This window comes from Pangasianodon hypophthalmus, chromosome 12, assembly GCF_027358585.1.
Source record: "Pangasianodon hypophthalmus isolate fPanHyp1 chromosome 12, fPanHyp1.pri, whole genome shotgun sequence".
NCBI classification, from domain to species: Eukaryota; Metazoa; Chordata; class Actinopteri; order Siluriformes; family Pangasiidae; genus Pangasianodon; species Pangasianodon hypophthalmus.
The window spans coordinates 6325782-6346783 of NC_069721.1; the positions used below are offsets into that span (position 1 = coordinate 6325782).

General features: G+C 42.5%; 1 protein-coding gene across 11 annotated transcripts in view; it reads left to right on the forward strand.

Annotated features, from left to right (window-relative positions):
- The window catches only part of plce1 (phospholipase C, epsilon 1), an 86421-nt gene extending 65443 nt beyond the window's left edge, over positions 1-20978 (forward strand). For 6 of the 11 annotated variants that reach the window (XM_053238608.1, XM_053238610.1, XM_053238611.1 and 3 more), the window contains 23 exons: positions 176-298; positions 447-583; positions 1375-1613; positions 2017-2078; positions 2255-2420; positions 3636-3743; positions 3850-3966; positions 4071-4229; positions 4701-4830; positions 5062-5103; positions 5766-5875; positions 6003-6120; positions 7344-7475; positions 8255-8548; positions 9275-9438; positions 11903-12164; positions 12338-12456; positions 13125-13253; positions 14411-14602; positions 16638-16799; positions 17055-17267; positions 17504-17618; positions 19402-20978. In XM_053238608.1, the coding sequence (XP_053094583.1) occupies positions 176-298; positions 447-583; positions 1375-1613; positions 2017-2078; positions 2255-2420; positions 3636-3743; positions 3850-3966; positions 4071-4229; positions 4701-4830; positions 5062-5103; positions 5766-5875; positions 6003-6120; positions 7344-7475; positions 8255-8548; positions 9275-9438; positions 11903-12164; positions 12338-12456; positions 13125-13253; positions 14411-14602; positions 16638-16799; positions 17055-17267; positions 17504-17618; positions 19402-19529 (3421 nt within the window). In that variant the 3' untranslated portion in view covers positions 19530-20978. Of the gene's footprint in view, positions 1-175; positions 299-446; positions 584-1374; positions 1614-2016; positions 2079-2254; positions 2421-3635; positions 3744-3849; positions 3967-4070; positions 4230-4700; positions 4831-5061; positions 5104-5765; positions 5876-6002; positions 6121-7343; positions 7476-8254; positions 8549-9274; positions 9439-11902; positions 12165-12337; positions 12457-13124; positions 13254-14410; positions 14603-16637; positions 16800-17054; positions 17268-17503; positions 19270-19401 lie in introns of those variants that run through there. The other 5 variants (XM_053238612.1, XM_053238617.1, XM_053238613.1 and 2 more) reach the window with 3 other exon arrangements.
- The last annotated feature ends 24 nt before the right edge of the window (positions 20979-21002 follow it).

Consider the following 21002-nt stretch of genomic DNA (forward strand, 5'->3'; position numbering starts at 1 on the left):
CCTCGTTTCTGCATCGCGACGCAGACAGAACTGTAAATCACCTAAACAGATGATGGCAGAACTAGATTGGGAATAAAGTGTTTTATTGCATGAAACATTCAAGACGTTTTCATTTTTTTTATTCTTTGGGATTTGAAACAGTTCATGCTCAGTGTTTCAGCCTTTCTGTCCTCAGGGCATGGAGCAGCAGAAGTTGGCATGGGCGGGGAAAAGGCTGCTTCCGTGGTTTCCAGAACCTCATGATCTCAGACAGCATCATGAGCTTCGTCGAGTTTGTGGAGCTCTTCAAGTCATTCAGGTGTTACACCTTTCCTGCTTCTGGTTTCCCCGTGAACTGAAGTGTGTGAGAACGTTGGCTGTGTGATCCTCGTCTTCTGTGTTGTTACAGTAACTTTAAAGGGACTATAAAGATATTCATTTTTGTCTTGTACATATCTGTTTTGCAGTATTCGTAGTCGGAAGGATATAAAGGAACTGTTTGACACGTATGCTGTGCCCTGCACTCGCTCAGGCCCGGATTCAGTGCCTCTTTACACCACACTGAGAATCGACGACAAAATAACAGGGCTTCAGCCCGACCTAGGTTTGTGCTGATATAGTTTTCTCTTGATCTTCTAACCATCTTTTTTTTTTCTTTTTTTTTGTGATTATTGATCTACAGTAGGGGGGTATGGTGGCTTAGTGGTTAGCACGTTTGCCTCACACCTCCAGTGTTGAGAGCTTGATTCCCACCTCTGCCCTGTGTGTGCGGAGTTTGTATGTTCTCCCCGTGCGTCAGGGGTTTCCTCTGGGTACTCCGGTTTCCTCCCCCAGTCCAAAGACATGCGTTGTAGGCTGATTGGCATCTCTAAATTGTCCATACTGTGTGAATGGGTGTGTGATTGTGCCCTGCAATGGATTGGCACCCATCCAGGGTGTCCCCTGCCTTGTGCCCCAGGCTCCATGACCCTGTGTAGGATAAGCGATGCAGAGAATGGATGGATGGATGGATGGATAATACACAGTACACAGAAAAGAAACACAGAGTGCATGTGCATTTCAAAGTGACTTAAATATGAGGAAAATGCAAACACAGAGCTTGCAGACAGAGGCTTTCTGCCAGTCCTGGGATATAAACTTGCAACTTGCTAGGGCAGAACCCTAACTGCACTACACTCGAGTATCCATCAGGAACAATTCACTTCAATTTGTATTGCACTTCTAACAATAGATATCCTCACAAAACAGCTTTTAGAGAAATCTGTATGTAGCTTTAGAGCCCTAGTTGCTCTGCTTATTCTGATTGTTATATTGTTACTTCCTGTACTCTGAGAACTGTTACTTCCTTTACTCTGTGGAAACTGACACTGATTAAAGCACCACCCACTCCTGCAGACCTGCTGACCCGCAACGGCTCTGACCTCGGCCTGTTCATCCGCACCCGCCAGCAGATGTCAGAGAACCAGAAGCAGATTTCAGACGCCATTGCCGCTGCTAGCATCGTGACCAACGGCACAGGCGTTGAACACTCTTCACTGGGTGTGCTGGGCCTCGCCATCCCGCAGCTCAATGACTTCCTGGTCAACTGCCAGCGAGAACACCTGACCTACGATGAGATCCTGACCATCATCCAGGTCAGTAATAGTACTGTTTCCCAGATGGCCTTTTAAAAGATTGTCATTATGGTGAATTAATACAATTCTTTAGTGCGTTGCAGATGCTTGATGGGTAAAAATATAAAGGCTTTAAACCATGTATCATGAGTTTGTAGGTTAGAAGGCTTTGAATAAAGACACACATGCACAAAGTTCTGAACTTTAGAGCTGGAACTGTCTGTGCCGGATAAAGTACTAATACTAATCAACTACTTAATACTACTTAATGCTCAACCATCGTGTTCTATTGCCTTTCTCTTCATAGAGGAGAGTCATTGATTGGCAGTTAGAGACTACTCACTACTTTAGAAATCACTAGGGAACATCAAACACCTGAACACAGATGTAATTACAAGTGTAATTTCTTTCCATTTAACTGTAGAAATTCGAGCCTTCTTCGAGCATGCGCCAGATGGGCTGGATGTCCTTTGAGGGCTTTGCCAGGTTTGTGGCTTGTTCTCTGACTCACTTTTAAAAAAAAAAAATCCAGCACACACTACATTCTCATACCAGAACTGAAATAACTAATGATTAAAACTTGCAGAATCCAAACACCAATAAGTCAGTCATGCTGTTAAAGAAACAGAAGCAGAGTAATGGGCGACGTCTTATTTCTTAAGGTTCCTCATGGACAAGGACAACTTTGCCTCCAAAAACGAAGAGTCTCAAGTGAACTCGGATGAGCTGCAGTACCCGCTTTCATACTACTACATAGAATCATCACACAACACGTACCTCACCGGCCACCAGCTGAAAGGAGAGTCCTCGGTGGAGCTGTACAGTCAGGTCAGAGCTGCTTAAGAACCTCTCTGAGGGATAAGATCTGTTTATTACAAGATGTCTTATTACATGACACCATACTTGAAATATGATTAATGTATCCTGTGATTTGTTTTTGGAATAGAACTTTCTGGAAACATCTAGAGCATTTTATATAACATTGTGTCAGCTTGATATTATTACTCACACAACATTCAGGTGCTGAGGCGTGAGTGAATGTCATGTTAGGAGAATATACACAAAGCTTTCTACCATTGTAAAGAAATGTGAAATACACTATATGGCCAAATATTTGTGTACACCTGACCATCACACCCATATATGAGCCTTCTCCTAACTGTTGCCACAAAGCTGGTAACACACAATTGCCTAGAATGTCTTTGTATGCTGTAGCATTACAGTTTTCCTTCACTGGAACCAAAGAGGCCCAAACCTGTTCCTCAATGCCCTTGCACAAAGCGAGCTCCATGAAGACATGGTTTGACAAGGTTGAAGAGGAAGAACTCGAGTGTCCTGCACAGAGCCCTGACCTCAACCCCACTGAACACCCTTGGGATGAACTGGAATGCTGACTGAACCCCAGACCTCCTCACCTCGACATAAGTGTCTGACCTCACTAATGCTCTTGCGGCTGAATGAACACAAATCCCCACAGCCACGCTCCAAAATCTAGTGGAAAGCCTTCCCAGAAGAGTGGCGTTTATTTTAACAGCAAAGCAGGGACTATATCTGGAATGGGATGTTCAACAAGCACATATGGGTGTGATGGTCAGGTGTTCACAAACCTTTGGCCATATAATATAGTTGTCCTTGCATTTCATGTGACATCACACTGAAAAATTGCAGCAGTTTTTAGGACCAAACAGGAGACAGACTGCAGCAATGTTATTGTGTCCATGCTTAATTAAGAACAATTAGAAAGATTGATTTATGCTGATAAAACATTAATGCACTGCATTCTATATCTGATGAAACAGATTTCTGAGACTCTTGGGGGTTCCCCACTTTGAGAACCATGGCTCTAGGCTGTTACTATAGTAAATGATGCTATGTGATTTTTCCAAATGCATTTAAAACTGTGATTGTGAGCCATATGGTTATTATTCTAAATCTTTCTGTTAAAATCTTTCTGTTGGTATGGAGCAGTACTAAATGTGCTTTTATATGTAATATGCTTTGTAGGTGCAGCACTCAGCTAAAGTAACAGCTTCTCCTTTGCAGGTGCTGCTGCAGGGATGCAGGAGTGTCGAGCTAGACTGCTGGGATGGCGACGATGGCATGCCGGTTATTTACCATGGGCACACTCTAACCACCAAAATCCCCTTCAAGGTCTGTTTTTGGGGAAAAAGTTGTTTTTCAATCTGGGAATCTGGGAATACTCTTGGTTCTCGTAGTTCTCAGTATCTTTTTGATAGTCCTCTCTTTGCTTCCAAAGGATGTGGTGGAAGCCATCAATCGCTCTGCGTTCGTGAACTCCGAGATGCCCGTCATCCTGTCCATTGAGAACCACTGCTCTCTGCTTCAGCAGCGCAAAATGGCCGAGATCTTCAAGGTGCGTCATCTCGCTGTGCTTAATCCCTGAAACATTCTTAACTGCAATCTAAAAAAAAAAAAATTCTCACATAATGACTTCCTGTATTCGTTTGTGACTTGAAGGTGGTGTTCGGAGACAAGCTGGTAACCAAGTTTCTCTTTGAGAGCGATTTCTCTGATGACCCACTGCTCCCCTCACCTTGGCAGCTCAGGGGCAAGATCTTACTCAAGAACAAGAAACTAAAGGCACATCAGGCCCCTGTGGATATCCTAAAGCAAAAGGTGGATAGATATGCACACTGTTCAAAGCGCGATGGTAGTTACTGAGAATATATTATATTAATGTATATACACTGTGGCTGAATTTTGGAAAAAATTATTAAAAAAAAAAAAAAAAATTGACAATTTTTTTTCTTCCAGTAATATACCTTCTTCTCTCTACTTTAAGCAAAAAATATATTTCACCAAAACAATGTGTAAATATTTTTATTGAGGCTACTTTCTAATCTTACCTTGGCGTCTGCCTGAAAAGATCATGATATATAATGTTATATAAGGAGCCATTGTTGTGAAGTCATGATCGAGAAACCCAGCCTCTAATTTTACAGGCTTGGACTGAATAAGTGGTAATGTGATTTGCGATTTTTAACGTTCACAGGAATATTTGGAGTGTGGATGCACCAGAAAGGATAGATGAGAGCAATAATTTTGAATGATGTAGGAGTGTCATTTTCACCCCCTTTAATTTTTCAGGCACTTCAGCTAGCACACATGCAAGCGCAAGCCAATAACTGCACAGTCGCCGCTGGTTCTCTTGGCAACAACGAAGAGGAAGAGGAGGAGGAAGACGAGTATGACTACGACTATGAGTCACTGTCTGATGGTAGGCTTGGTTTGCACCTTAATCAGCAGAGTAGGATTTGATAGGACGTTGAGTCTGTTTAGAATTTACTAACCCACTCCTTTTCCCCGTCCTTTCCCATGTTAAAAGCTAAGTTACATAGAACAGCGTCTTTTTTTTCTGAAGCATGTGGATTTACTCATCTTAATCGTCTTCCTTCCTGCCTTCCTCCCTCTCCCTTGCCCTTTTCTTTTCATCTCTCCCCTCTTGTAGCTGATGTCCTCAATGCTTCCACTGCCTCTTATAGCCAGGAAGGTAAACCGCGTATGTGTGTATGTGTGTGTGTGCGTGTATGTGCATGTGCGTGCATCTCGGTTTTATTTATGTGCACTCCGTATTCTGTGCTCTGCTTTGCTGTGTATGAGGCCTTGATTTGCGCAGGTGAAGCTCTATAGGAACTGAGTGGGACTGATGAAAAGAAGCGCATTGCCTGTGTGTTTGGTTTAATGGCTAGAGCAGTGTTGTGACTACGCTAAAACGGCTGGTGTGGTGTGTAAACATCAAGCTTGCCCCCCTTCTCCTTCCCCTTCCCCTCTGTCCACACTCTTTTGAAAACGATGTGACCTTGCTAGCGGCACTGGCTCATCGGAGAAAAAAAACAAAGCCATCTGGTTTCTCAGGCCCCGCCGTGCTCCTTCTCTGAAAAAGAGACGAGGGATTCTTTCCTTTCACTTTGCCCATTCCCATCCGGCACTCCCCAGGGACCCAATCCAGCATGCTATCAAATCATAATGAAACAACTTTTGACCGGTTTTTCTGAATTGTTTTATTTGTATCTGCCTCGCCGGTGTCGTTATTGCTTTGAAGCCTGATTTAAATGGAAATCTGTGCTTACGCTTTCTGTGTCTGTATGAGCATCTATGTGGGGCCTAAACAGCGCAAACATGCCACATTATTTCTTCCACCTTCACTCACAGATAACATCCTGGATGACAAGCCGGAGGGGAAGTCGTCGACCGAAAAGCTGCAGTACGAGTCCAACGACGAGATGCCAAAGAGGATTAAGAAAGCAGGGAGTAAGGGAAAGGTAGGCTTGAGCTTCTCTCTCTCTCTCTCTCTCTCTCTCTCTCTCTCTCTCTGTGATCTGCGCTCTCTTTAGCGTGGCTGTGTGTAAAGGATGACATGCGGCCTGTTTCTTTACTGTGCTTGTGCAGATGTTTGACATGGAGCTGGGGGAGGAGTTCTATCTGCCACAGAACGAGAAAGAAAGCAGGCAGATTGCACAGGAGCTCTCAGACCTTGTCATCTACTGCCAAGCAATCAAATTCCCAGGTAGGTGCAGTCTCGGATTAGTTTTGATGTGAATATAACACTCATCTGTCATATTTTACAGCTGCAGTGTAGTAAAAACCCATTTGCTAACCCTTGATTTCTCAAAATGATCTATGCTTGTTAAATTATGAACACCTACAAAACACTCATCAGGGACATTGGAAATTCCCTAAAGCATCATTGGGTTAAGATTTGTCTCAGCCTCTGAAGCTCCACCCACAGACTATTGAGCATTTCATATATCTTGTGCACTTTTCTGGCCACAAGCCTCAGAATCTTGAACGTTGCAATTTGCTCTCTACGCTTCCGTGTATTCATGCTTCAGACAGGAACAGAAAGTTTCGAACACTGTGATACAGTGAACTTTTCAGAGCGAGATATGATCACCAGACTAAAAAAAGCTCATGGCATCATGTCTTTGATTCAAGAACTATTCAAAAGTTTTGTTTCAAACAGTGGTGAGTAAATGCAGTAATCTTGGAGTGTTTGCTCCTGGGCTACAGGAGAAAGTATGTGGTTCATTTTAAATGTCAGTGGAATTGGACACATTGATTGTTTCTGTTAACGCAGGCTGTTGATCATGTTTAGTGACGTAACATTTCAGAGTCTAGCCAAAGCTAGAGGCCTGGCTCGCAAGACTAAATTCAGATCATCTTATCTGTTAGAGGAAGTGCTCGATGTGATGTTTGCTCTATTGTTTAACAATGATTGTTTCAGTTTTGAGGAAACTCAGCTCAGAGTGTTAACGTGTTGACAGTAAACACAATAAAGCTGCCATTCTTTAGTGTTGGCTTTCCTATTGTGGCCTGCTGCCATAACAATATCGCAGCAGTGATTAAGAAGTGACGTCTCATGTAGCCGTATATTTCAGACATGATCTCTTTTACAAATAGGAGGCACTGATTTTCACAAACTGTCACTTGTCTGAGCAAAGGCTGTAGTAGTGTAGTGAGTAGTGAGTCCTGATATTGCCTTTGCACTAGCTGCACTACGAGCATGTTAAGACAGTAGAGACTCCCATGGCGGTAAATTAAAATCAGGTGTTCAACTTGAATGGAAATATCATCAGTCCCTTGAGCACAGGCTAAACAAACAAGCAGCTCCAATCTAGTGGGAGCCTGAGGAGACCAATGTCCTCCAGCCCAAACCCTAACGCTCCTGTGTGCTTGTGTCTATGTGTGTGTGTGTGTGTGTGTGTGTGTGTGTGTGTGTGTGGGAACTAGGCCTCTCCACCCTCTCCCCATCAGGCTCTAGCAGAGGAAAGGAGCGCAAAAGTCGAAAATCCATCTTTGGCAACGCCCCAGTCCGTGGGAGCCCTGGTGAGCCGGTGACGCTGGTGCGCGGCTCAGGGAAAGGTACTGCTGCACTGTGCACGGCTCACACAGGAAACAGAACACCCACTTAGAGCGCCCCTGGGAAAAGGCCGCTTAACTTTTCCACCCCTTTAAAAGTCCCCCCAAAAGCACATAAAAAAGTCTTCTCTCACAGCACGCTTCCAGGAAGTGGCTCTTGGCATGAGTAAATGCACTGATAGGAATTTTCGCTTGATCCCATTTTGGACATCAGCATTCAGACCGTTTATATGCTCAAGACACTAGAATGCAGTAGCTAACCACTTGACCTGCGTAGTGCCAGCTCAGCTATGCAGCCAGTAGTGCCAAGGATGGCGCAGATATGATTTATAGCTTGTAAGATATGTTAGTGTTCAGTTAATGTTTATCCATTTCACCTTTTATAGCAGAAAGGGAATAATGTACTGCAGCACTCGTATGCTTAACTGGCAGTCGTTTAGGAAATGATGGTACACATGGTGAGGTAGGTGGGCGCCTTTCACTGGAGTTGGAATGAAATCTTTAAATGCCATTTGCTCCCCTCTCAATTTTGGGGATAACCAGATTTTAAAATGCTAGAACTTGGATATATAAAAGAGAAACACATTTCATTTCAGGAAATCCTGCACTTTTCAGAACTATGTAGTAGAAAATGTCAAAATTTGCCCATAGTAAGGGTTTTCACCCTCCGCCACATAGTTACATGCTCACTGGCTTTGCCTGTGTCGCTTAATTACGTTTCTCTCCCTTTGATCCATCTTTGCCATCAACCCAACGCTTTGCTGCGTCCCGTTTCCTTGCAGCTGGTATGGATGGCACAAGGGCAAGCTGGGAGGAGCAGACGATGCCAGCGCCAGGCACGACGCCTTCGTTGAGCGCCATCATCCGCACACCCAAGTGTTATCATATCTCATCGGTGAATGAGAACGCTGCCAAGCGTCTGTGTCGTCGTTACTCTGCCAAACTGATTGGGCACACGGAGCGCCAGCTGCTGCGCACCTACCCTGCTGCCACCCGCATCGACTCTGCCAACCCCAACCCCCTCTGCTTCTGGCTGCATGGCATCCAACTCGTCGCCCTCAACTACCAGACCGACGGTGAGCGGCCCTCTTACAACAGCTATCAAAATCATAGTTCTTAAACAGGGTTATACTGATCTACACTAACATCAGTGACAGTTTATTTTTTACAGGAAGTAGTTCAAATAGAAGTAAATTTCTGATGTTAATCGTTGAGATTGTCTATTATTAATAATGCATTCTTGAATAACGAGTAAAATGTTAGATTTTTACAACTGCTGAAATATTAACAGCTCTTTGTAGTACAGTTCAGAGCCTTATTTTATGACCTTTCAAAATAATTGCCAGCTTTCTGCCTGGTAAATTGATGTATAATGGATATAATTTGCAATCACCAGAGCGAACGCAGTTGGAAGTGAAATGATGATATGAGGTTCTCAGAGAATATTGCACTCTTGAGCAAACTGAGAAGGGACTTTTCTGTGGGTGGGAGGGATGGCGTTACTCTCTCCCCTGTCAATCACAGCAACAGTAGCCAGTCGTACCTGTCTGGGAGCTCTGGTATGTGGAAGAGGGCAGATAGCATTTTCCTCCGAGTGTTCGGTTGTGCTGTGATGTAGCATGAACAGAAAGGAAAGGTATGGTGGCTGACTTGTGTGTCTGAGAGGAGGCATGTGCTAGCCTTCACGCTCACCAGTTTGTAATTGTTGATAGGCGATAGGGGAGCGCTAGCAAGGGGGTGCGAATTGGCAAATTGGGAGGAAGAAATTTGTACATTAAAAAATCGTGATTGTTCACATGCAGATCTGCCCATGCAGCTGAATGCTGCTCTGTTCGAGGTGAATGGTCACTGCGGCTTTGTCCTGAAGCCATCTGTGCTATGGGATCGTACCTGCTATCTGTACCAGCAGTTCGGCCCGCTGGAGCGAGACCTGGAGCACATGAGCCCTACTTTCTACTCTCTTACTGTAAGAACACACACATACACACACACACTTGTCTTGCTATCCTTGTGAGGACCTTCCACTAACATAATTATTAATGCATCTATATCTACATCTAAATGTAACCTTGACCTTAGTAACCAAAATGATACATTTAGGCTTTTTTAGTTTTTTAAAATAAAAGCTGCAACAAATGTCCCAACAAGGTCTAAGATGTCAGATATTATTATACATGTGGCGATATTCTGGTCCCCGCCAAAATATAAAAACATGCACACACACAATGCTTTAATGAAAACTATAGTTACAGTCAGGTACATAAATATTTGGACATTGACAAAGTTGCTGTTATTTTAGCTGTTTACCACAGTATATTAGAAGTGAAATCAAATAATGTATATGAGCACAATGTACAGACTTTCAGGTTTAATTTTAGTGTGTTTACACCCAAATCGGTTCAACGCTGTAGGAATTACAGCCATGTCGTCCCCCTCTTTTTAAAAGTAACTGGACAACTGGCTGTTCAGCTGTTTCATGGCTAGTTGCGTGTTATTCCCTCATTATTTCACTTACACGTAAGCAGATAAAAGGTCTAGAGATGATTTTGAGTGTGGCATTTGCATTTGCAGTCTGTTGCTGTTAATTCTCAATATGAAGTCCAAAGAGCTGTCACTGTCAGTGAAGCAAACCATCATTAGGCTGCAAAATCAAAACAAACCCATCAGAGAGATAGAAAAACATTAGGTGTGGCTGAATCAGGAACGTACTGGCGAGCTCAGGAACACCAAAAGGCCTGGGAAAACCACGGAAAAAAGCCATGGTAGATGACGGAAGAATTCTTTCCCTGGTGAAGTAAAACCCCTTCACAACAGTTGGGCAGATCAAGAACATTGTCCAGGAGGTAGGCGTATCTGTGTCAAAGTCAACAATCAAGAGAAGCCTTCACCAGAGTAAATAAAGAAGGTTTACCACAAGATGTAAACCATTGGGAAGCCTCAAAAACAGGAAGACCAGATTAGAGTTTTCCAAAAACATTAAAAAAGCCTTAAAAAAGCCTGTACAGTTTTGGAACAAAATCCTATGGACAGATGAGACAAAGATCTACTTGAACCAGAATGATGAGATGAGACGAATATGGAGAAGGGAAGGAACTGCTCATGATCTGAATCATACCACTCCGTCTTATGGGCATGAGCGTGTATGGCTGCCAATGGAACTGATTCTCTTGTATTTATTGATGAGGTGACTCCTGACAGTGAAGTGTATAGGGCTATATTATCTGCTTCGATTCAGCCAAATGCTTGACGGCGCTTCACGGTGCAGATGTACAGTGACCAGAAGCATACTTCAAAGCAACCTAAGACTTTTTTTTTTAAAAGCAAAGAAGTGGCATATTTTACAATGGCCAAGTCAGTCACCTGACCTGAATCCAACTGAGCTGAAGGTAAAACCGAAGGCAAAACACTCCAAGAACAAGCAGGAACTGAAGACAGCTGCAGTAAAGGCCTGGCAGAGCATCACCAGGGAACAAAGCCAGCGTCTGGTGATGTCTATGAGACCCAGACTTCAGGCAGTCAATGACTGCAAAGGATTTGTGACCAATTATTATTAAAACTGACAATTTAATTTATGATTGTTAGTTTGTCCAATTACTTTTGGTCCCTTCAAAAGACTATTTAATTTCATCTCCAATACACTGTAGCAGACACCTAAAATAACAATAACTATATTATATCCAAATATTTGTGAACATGACTGTCATAATGCTTATGTTTCCCATTTGGCTTCTCATTATAATTCTTTTTCTTTTTTTTTTTTTTTTAATTAAAAAATAATTCAGATGTATTAAAAAAAAAAAGACTTGTTTAAGAAACCAGCGTGCATGTACTAATATAATTTCCCCAAAGCACTGTAAATTCAATACCATCTTAACTGCTAGAGAGTGTTCCATGTAATGCTCGCTCTGCTATTTGCTAATAATCTTTGTGCAGCAATCCTTTTAAGAAAGTCAGCCCAGACTCTTTTCAGTGTTGTATATTGGCTTGGGTTAAAGGCGTTATGGATGGAAGTGTAATGTGCACACAATAATATTTAAACACAAAGCAGCTTTGCTTGTAACTTTAGGCAGTCGTAGTACTGGTTGAAACTTTATTGTATTTATTCAGGGGTTGGTTTACCTATCACTTAAGCTAATGGCGCCTCTGCTGGATTCTGTTTGGCTTATTTGGTAGTGTGGACAGAAACCGGTCCATCACTCTCTCAGCAATGGGGAATACTGTTGGGATTTGCTATGCAGTGCCATATACACTGCTTAGTTTATTGTGTAAACATGGCTGATGCATAAGAAGCACTAAGGTTAACAACAGCTTTGTGTTATTCCTGAGGCACATAAGGGCATTATTTAAATGGGTGTTTATTTTACCTTGTCATCCACAGTAGTGTGCAGTAACTGCACTCAGGTTTTTTGCTGTGCTTCCCTGTTTATCAGGTGGTATCTGGGCAGAACGTGTGCCCGGGGAACAGCAATGGCAGCCCGTGTGTGGAGGTGGAGGTACTTGGCCTGCCAGCTGACGCTTGCCATTTCCGCACTAAGCCCATCCATCGCAACACACTCAACCCCATGTGGAGCGAGAGCTTCTCCTTCCAGGTGCACTTCGAAGACCTGGCATTCCTACGCCTGGCTGTAGTGGAGAATAACAGCTCACAGGTCACGGCGCAGAGGATCCTGCCGCTGAAGGCGCTCAAACCTGGTCAGAAACACCACCATCACTAGCAGAGCGTATTTCTTTTTATTAGGGTGTAGCAGGCAAGACCTGAGCCCTGAGATTTTCCATAAATAGGATGGAGAATGTCAATACAAGCTTTCCAGACACTCCGAATTAGCATTAACTGTGATATATCTGCTCATGCGTGCTTCCTTTAGGCTACAGACACCTGCAGCTGAGGAATCAGCACAATGAGGCACTGGAGGTCTCCACCCTCTTCCTGTTCAGCCGCAGGACAGAGGAGAGTCCTGATGGTGGAGCACGACCTGCCGCTGTGGTAAGAAACCATCATGAGAGCCACACTTGAAGTGCAACCCACATCCTGAAATCACTCTATAGCCTCTATGTCCTTAATTCTTCTTTAATTCATTTCCTTTCCACTAATTATTACTAATTACTTTCCTTTCCACAGCCCTTATTACTTTCCTTTACTGGGTGCAATTATTTGACCAAGTCTCTCATCAGTTCAAGTGGAAATTATGTAGTAAAAGCAGAAGCAGTGTAAGTGAATTGGTTTAATGACGTATTCGTTTTACGAGCAAAATTCCTGAGATGTTTTTCATTCATTTTGTGTATTAGTGGAGTTGTACTCACAATGTAGCTGAAGTCAGAGCTCTAGTGTCTAGTGCCATGGAACATGTCCAGGGAACAGGACAGGGTGTTTGGTAAAACATGATGGGAACAGCTCTGACTGTTTTAACAGCTTAAGAACGCGACTCATCCCCAAATCCCCAGTATTCCAGGCCAGCGCCTGAATGTAAACAGGAAATCATAAAGATTTCGTGGCGTGTGCTGCACTAACAGCCCTGCTTTCCTCACAGTCTGTTATTGCTGTCATTTTAATCTGTGATGTCAGACAGATACACAAAGTTATCTGTATTATAATGTGACATAATGCTGCGTGATGTTGCATGATTAGTTGTTGCCGTTCTCTCGTTTCCTCAGTTGTTTAGCTCGGAGGAGAGGCGAACGGCGCAGCAGCACAAGGTGACTGTGCACGGAGCTCCAGGACCTGAACCTTTTACTGTGATCAGCGTGAAAGAACACACCACAGCGAAGCAGTTACTTAACATGGTGAGTCACACACACATACACAGCAGATGGATGAATGGATGTCCCCCATGAATCTATTCATCTTTTCAAGCCCTGTTTCTATGCATAGATGGATGACTGATGGGTGAATGCAGGAACTGCTAGATATGTGGATAGATGTTTGAATAGATGGATATATAGATACATGGATAAATGCCTAATATAAAGGTTTGCTGAGATGGATGGATGGATGGATAGAAAAGAAATAAATGTATAGGATAGAAGGATTGATCAACAGGTGGAAAAATAAATACATATATGGCTGGGTAGATGGATAGAGATGGATAAATAAAATAGATAATGGATATATGAATGAAAATGAAGAGTATGGCTAGATGAAGGGATACATGAGTGTATACATGAATGGATGGATGAATAAATAGATAAATTGATAAACAGATAAATGCATATATGCAGACAAGGGACAAAGGATGTTAAGCTATGCTAGTAGCCACAAGCCACCAGGACAGCTTCAATGCACCAACAGATATAACCTCAGGTAGTGCCCTTGTGCCCTGAGGATGGGGGCGGAGTCATCCCGGAAGTGACCACTCCCATCGTTATAGAAATGTTTCATCGTGATCAATCAGAATTACTTTTTTCTGATTTGTAGTGACTCTTTCCTTTAAAGGCTCAAGTGGAGCCAAACGATGTGAGCAAAATAAATAATTGCCCCCCAAAGTAAAACAGAGCCACAGGTTTTCCTCTTTAATTCATCACCTAACTGTATAAACATGTGTACATACGGAGTAATTGACGTAATTCCGTAATAAATGTTAATAGTCACAATGATGTTTCCTGTCTCTCTGTACATTTTGTATAATATACTACATGGTTTATGACCTCTATATTCATATATGGATTTCTTTTAAAGGAAATTGCATTGTAGCATTGGCACAGTGTTAGAACTGTTTACAGTACAAGTACAGATCAACAGAGAACAAAGAAAATATGTCAGATAGGAGTTTTGTGGATGCAGTGTGATTGCCTGTAGGTTTATATTTGATATTGCTTTTTGATTACAGTATTACATTAAGGCAGTGCTAGCTATGATGGATGAGCTGTGTTCAGTACACTTTCCCACACACTCACATATCTGTGATTCCTATAAACACTTGCCGTCGTCTTGCTTTCACCAGCTGGTTCCAGATGCCTCTGCTGACTACTTCCTGATGGAAGAGAAGATACCACTCTCTAAGGAAAAGTGTGATGCGAAGAAAGTTCCTCAACAGCGCCCTCTAGCGTCCGACGAGAGGGTTCTCAAAGTGCTGCACAGCTGGCAGCCTGAGGACGGCTACATGGGCCGCATATGCCTTAAAGCCAAGGAGGAGGTAAATGGAGGTCTTATTCAGATATGCGCCAAATACGTTTATTCCCCACAATCATAATACTCATTTTTAGTGTACTGAAACAGATAGAATAGTGGAATAGTGCACTGAACAGTGGCTCATGACCATAGATGGTGGTGGGGCAGGGTGACATTAATAATGACATAGCCTCTCGACTTCATTTTGATTGAGGCACACTTAAATTACCATATAGGCTACTACAGAGAATTTTTAACCTTGTTAAATGGCAGCTGAGATTTGACAACGTACAGTATTGCAGCTTGATTAGAGCAGTTTTAAACTTACCTTATTAACTGTGTTTGATCCAGCAGGTATGTTTCCCACCTTGAAAAGACCTTAAACTAGCCCAAAAAAAAAAAACATTGAGCATATAGTAGATTGGGTCTCCATTTGCGCATATTGCAGTTCCCATTTTTGCCACTAGGTGCAGTAATAACTCTTTAGGTGTAGTTAGCGCGCTGGCTCATGATTGCGTAACAATTAGTTTGCCTTGCACCTCCGGGGTTGGGGGTTCGATTCCCGCCTCTACACTGTGTGTGCGGAGCCTGCATGCTCTCCCCGTGCTTCGGGGGTTTCCTCCCCCAGTCCAAAGACATGTGGTGCAGGCTGATTGGCATGCTGCGATAGGTTAGCACCCTGTCCAGGGTGTCCCCTGCCTTGTACCCCGAGTCCCCTGGGATAGGCTTCAGGCTCCCCGTGACCCTGTGTAGGGTAAGCAGTACAGAGGATGGATGGATGGAAGGATGGATGGAACAGTATAATTGGCTTAAAGCTGTCAGATAGCAACTTTTTTTTTTTTAAATCATTGGTCACTCAAAACAAATATGGAGTTGTGATTGAGGATATGAAGATTGATGAACGGTTGATATAGTGTGCATATAATGAGACTATGGATGAGCCTCCATCTGTACTGATTCAAGCAGCAGGTATCAGGTAAAAGTGTGAGACGGTTGCAGTGAAATCAACATGAGTGTCTCTATCTGTGAATTTACAGTAACTCAGTTCAACTGCAGCGTGTCACTATAGTGATACAGCTTAATGCATTGTGACATTTCAGAAGGAGACACACAGCATTACCAAGTGGCACAGATGAAATGATCTGATAACAGCTGTACAAAAAAATATCACAAAATGAAAAAGAATAATTGTGGCAGTGTTGATAAGGCCAATACTAAATTGTCCCATTTTATTCTCATTTATATAAAAAGTCACATTCATTTTCAGAATCATTTCCTCTGGTCATACCTCGGAACTTGGTATGATTTCACACTAATCTTTTTTTTTTTTTTTTTCAGAAAAAAGTGTTGGCCAGAGTGTCTTTTGTGCTGATATTTAAAAAAAAAAAAAAAGGCTCATGTAACATTTACATTGGAACCATAACAGTGCTTTCACCAGGCTTAGCTAGTGTGGGCAACACTCTAATATGTAGATTAGATTTATTATTATCTCAAAGATAAGATTAAATAAATAATAATAAAAAACTTTGGCAATGTTTTCCTTGTTTTCCTTGGCTGTAGCTTTGAAAATCAAGAGAATTCGAGCTGTTGTGTGACTTGACTGTATGCATCCACTGTTCAATTGGGACGTCACATTATATTCCGTTGAATATCAAAAACAAATTATTATTTTTGGGTATATTTCAGCATCGATATATTGGCAGTATGATGGAAATCTCCTCATATTCGCTCACTAACAAGATCATTTTTTCCTCCATGATTGTTTTTCTTGCTTGACCCCAAACCCTGTGACCTGGTTAGCTTCAAGCGGTGCTTGATGTGACTTGGCACTTTTCTGAAAAGTTGTACACTTCTGCTAGAATTACATGTAAATCAGACACTGGTGGCTGAGGAGAAAGAAAGAAAGAATACTTATTTTTTGACTGGAAAAAAGCTGTTTTTTTATATTTGTTTACCTGCCTGCAGTTTTTGTTGACCAGCACTTTCTTTGCTCCCCCTGCTGGCTTGTCACTGAATTGCACCCTGTCCTGCTGTGACTACAACCTGTGCTGTATTGGTAGAATCTGAATGAGAAGAACGGAGTGATGGAGCGAGTGGAGGAAGTTAACAGTGGAGGAGAGGACGACGTGTTCTTTGTTCAGGTTCATGATGTTTCTCCAGAGCAGCCTCGCACGGTTATTAAAGCTCCACGCTACAGCACTGCACAGGACATCATTCAGCAGGTCAGAACTATGTGGAGCGGAATGGTCTTTTTTTTTTTAACGTGTAAGATATTGTTAATAATTTGAACAGTGATTTAAGAACATGTACTAGATTAAGATGTATATATTGCTACAATGAGCTCAGAAGGCTTAAAGTCTGGGGTGGTTTGTGTGTTCCACATACAGTAAGAACCCTGTCAAGAACTTTAGTCATTTCTGTGTCCATTTTATTTTTAAACTCTAACCTCTGTCCGTCCTTTGCATCTCTGATCACAGGCACTAAGCAAAGCCAAGTACTCGGTCAGCATCCTGAGCAACCCGAACGCCAGCGATTACGTGCTGATGGAGGAGGTGGGCCGCGAAGCACCTGGGAAGAAGGTGTCTTCAGCTAAACCCACTCAACGTGTGCTGCCCGATCATGAGTGTGTGTTCCAGGCCCAGAGCAAGTGGAAGGGCCCTGGCAAGTTCATCCTCAAACTCAAGGAGCAGGTATGAGATGGGAGACGAAAGCTTCTCCACCTGCAGTTTGTTCGCAAATGTAATTAACTACATGATACCATCCAGACCTTTTAAACATGTTAAACATGACCTGCACTCCATTACACGTTATGACTCTTACTATAAGTGAGACGAATGGTTTGGTTTATCGTATATGTGTAGGAGACACCAGTCCCTCCTCTTGCTCTTTGCTGATTTGTGTGTGTATGTGTGTGTTTGTGTTCTAGATTGCGCGTGAGGATAAGAGGAAGTGCGTGTCGTTTGCCAGTGAGCTTTGGAAGCTGACGGGCCGCAGTCGCAGCGTGACGATGAACGGGCCCGGCTCGAGCGAGGCAGCACACAGTAAGGAGGAGCGCGGCGCTCCGCCTCCACCCGACGCCTTGGACTGAACGCACGCCTGCCGATGTGTGTGTGTTTGTGTGTGCACTGCATGGAGTCCTGGCCAGGTAGGGGAGCTTTGGAACACCAGTGGACACCAGGCGCAGATCAAACCGCTTAACACTGAATTCTGGCCTAAAAGCTTTCCAGCCTCTGTCAGCCTCTTTTCCTCTAACTTGTGCTGATTATTTGATTACGTGATTAGCTGCACTTACTTCCTGCTTCTGATGGGATAAGTTCTGTCGGGTCTGTTGGCTTCTTAAATCAAAGCCATTACGCAAGTGTTGTGTAATTTGGAAAGCATGTGCAGTTGTGCTGGAAACTCGGTTCAGAAGGCTAGTTTAATCTCAGCAGCGTTGGGTAAACTGCTTAAAAAAAAATAAAAATGTATTGAGTACACTTCAAGCTCCATGGCAACAGCAGGTGAACTACCCCGAAGCTACATCCACTGCTGATATTCTGCTAATTACAAAACATCCACTACTTTTAGAGCTTTGCTGGCTGTAAGGTGAATTGCAGTTACAATGAAAACACCCTTCTTCCTGCTCGAAACTACATGTCTTGAAGGGAAAAGGGGGAAGAGGTGAGCAGGAAGGAGTGCAGCTAATTTCTGACCCATGTGATGTCTCACTTTCTCAGAGCATCTTACTGTATGATGTATGTAATGAATAAAACATGACGGGGTGTTCTGTTACAGGAAAATAATCAACTGTGATGCGGCCCGATGCACATCCTAAAGGGTTTTATTCCTCTTATACCACAGCAGTTTACCGAGTTACTTCCCGTTATCACGCGTTATAGCACCTATAAACAGTCGTTCCCTCACCGGCCTTTCTTCCTCTCTTCCAGTTCATAAGACAAAAATATGCAGCTTGCCATGTTACTGAGAAACCGGAAAGCACAAAGCCCTCCATCCGGAAGACTGAAAACTTAAAATAACAGCTTTACAGCTCTGACTGAGCCAAAACGCTAGCGTCGATAAGACTCCTTCCAAAAATAATATGAATAATTAGAATAAATGTCTCCTCACAGGAAACTACATCATATCAACAATTACACACATTTTTAAAAAAAAAATCCATTTATGTGGCCAGAATTCATCCGCCAAGTTCCGGTATAAGTTGTTACTATAGAAATGATAACACAAGAGCATTAAGATAAACCTATCGTTATGTTTATACAGTACTGTGCAAAAGTCTTGTGGCTGGTTCTGCATGATGCTCAGTAAAACTTACGAGCTAATTTCCTGCACAAATTGTACCTGAGACTACTATTTTTTTAAAGCAAAGGGTCGTCACACCAAATATTGACTTTTTCATTTATTACTGTTTACTGCTCTTTATAGTATTTTTTTTTTAAATGTAGGAACATTTAATTTCATTCTATTTGAAGGCATCTTTGCTCCACAGCATTTCTTTGCATGTGCCTAAGACTTTTGCACAGTACTGTATATTACCTTTCAGTGTCTCAGTGAAAATCGAGAACTCAACAACTCTGTGGTATAAAAATTACAGACTGCATCTTTAATTAACCCTCAGTAGTGCTGTGTAATGAGAGATTTTGCAGTGATGTGTGTGTTTAACCTTGCAGCCCGTTTTTTTTTTATCCAATCCCCCAACAAACAATTTCTGCTCTAATATGAAATATCATACAATGCTCCATTTCATTACAGCAAAGCAAGTCACAGTGCTCTTTTTCATTGTGAATTTCATGAAGTCTATCTGTGTGTGTGTGTGTGTGGCCGTAGGCTCTGCGTTGGCGCTGGGACTGAAGGCCTGGGTGGCAGAGGCATGTCTGGGTTTTGCCCCTCTGGCACCGCCGGCCCCCTCCGCCTGGTCCTTCCCCCTGCTGTGGAACTGGAAGCTGCACAAATGAGCGTCGAGCCGCAGCTCTCTGACCTTTAATCAACACGATGACCTCTCACACACTAAGTGAAGAGCATCATGGGACAGGTAGCGGTACCCTGTTTGCGGTTAGCTCCAGGCTGTGGAGCGTCAGAGTGTAAGACACAGAGCCCACAGTGACTGAGCAGAACATGGAGAGTGTGAGACGTAGCCGGCAGCAGGGTCAACACTGGTTCTGGGATGTGTGATGATTGATTAAAGCTCACTTCCTTCAGGTCACTTCTGTCTCCATCTTTGCTTTTTCTTGGCTGTTTTAATGCTAGAAGCGAGCAAGTGGTCACCGGAGTAGCTCACTCCTTTACCTTGAAGTTCTGTCTTTTGCAGTACTGTCCTCAAGAACCGCATATTAACGTACTGCATGATGTTATTTTGCACATTTTTAATTATAGTACAGTTGGTTTTGGTCACCACCTATTCTTATTTAATTAAAAGCATTTTGTATTTATTTGACTTTTTGGAAATGGACTTCCTGTAGTTGAACAGGCAGAAAAGTAGCGCACTCTGGCGGAACACTAACACCACGTGTAGTTCCTTTACAAGGAAGCTTTTGTTAACGATGTGTAGACTGTAATTTATTTATTGTTTAAGTAGCTGCTCCTGTTTAAATTGGTTTAAGAAGTAAATGTGCCCTCATTTGGAAGGTACAATTTTCCTACATCTGTTTATTTTAAAGACCAACAGAAAAGCACTACAGCTTTCTACTTCACTCTTTGTATTTAGTGCAATTTTTTTTTTTTGCTTGTTTATTTTGCTCATTAATGATCATGTAAGAAATCTTAAACTTGACATTTAATTTTACAGCACGAGTAAGTACACCTGTTTTACTGTAAATTTTATTATTATTATATTGTGAGTATTTGAGACTCTAAATGGATTTGCTTGTGGGATCAGTTGGGGAAAATGACACAATTTCCTTAAGGGTTTCCCCACTACATTTTCCTGACAATGTAAACCATTTTGCATGTTGCACAAGCGTGTCCTTTGCACTTCAGTCCTTGTTTAAGTGTGCTTTCCACACCGTTTAATTAAGTTCTGAATTTGTCCCTGACTACCTCTGCTAACTCGTGGAGCCCTGAAGTGGAACACTTTTCTGTTCTCTACTCTAGCAATGTCCTTAACCGGAGTGCTTATTAAATCTAAAGTGGACCTGTTCTGCATGAAGGTTGGAAACTTTTGCATTTTGCCAGTTCTTTTTATTTCTCTGCCATCTTTCTTTCTTGTGTCTTTATCCTCATTACTGTTTTTTAATTTATTTAAAAGCATAGCCCAGGTTGGCCGTGTGTTTCTTCACTTGTACATATCTTGAATATACAATACAACTATTAAAGCCACGTGTCTAATTTATTGGAGGGTGTAAATATTGCCCAAATAGCTCTTGGTGTATCAGTGTATATTGTTTATACTTTTGTAATTTAGAATTTAAAGTATTCAGTGATGTTTGGTA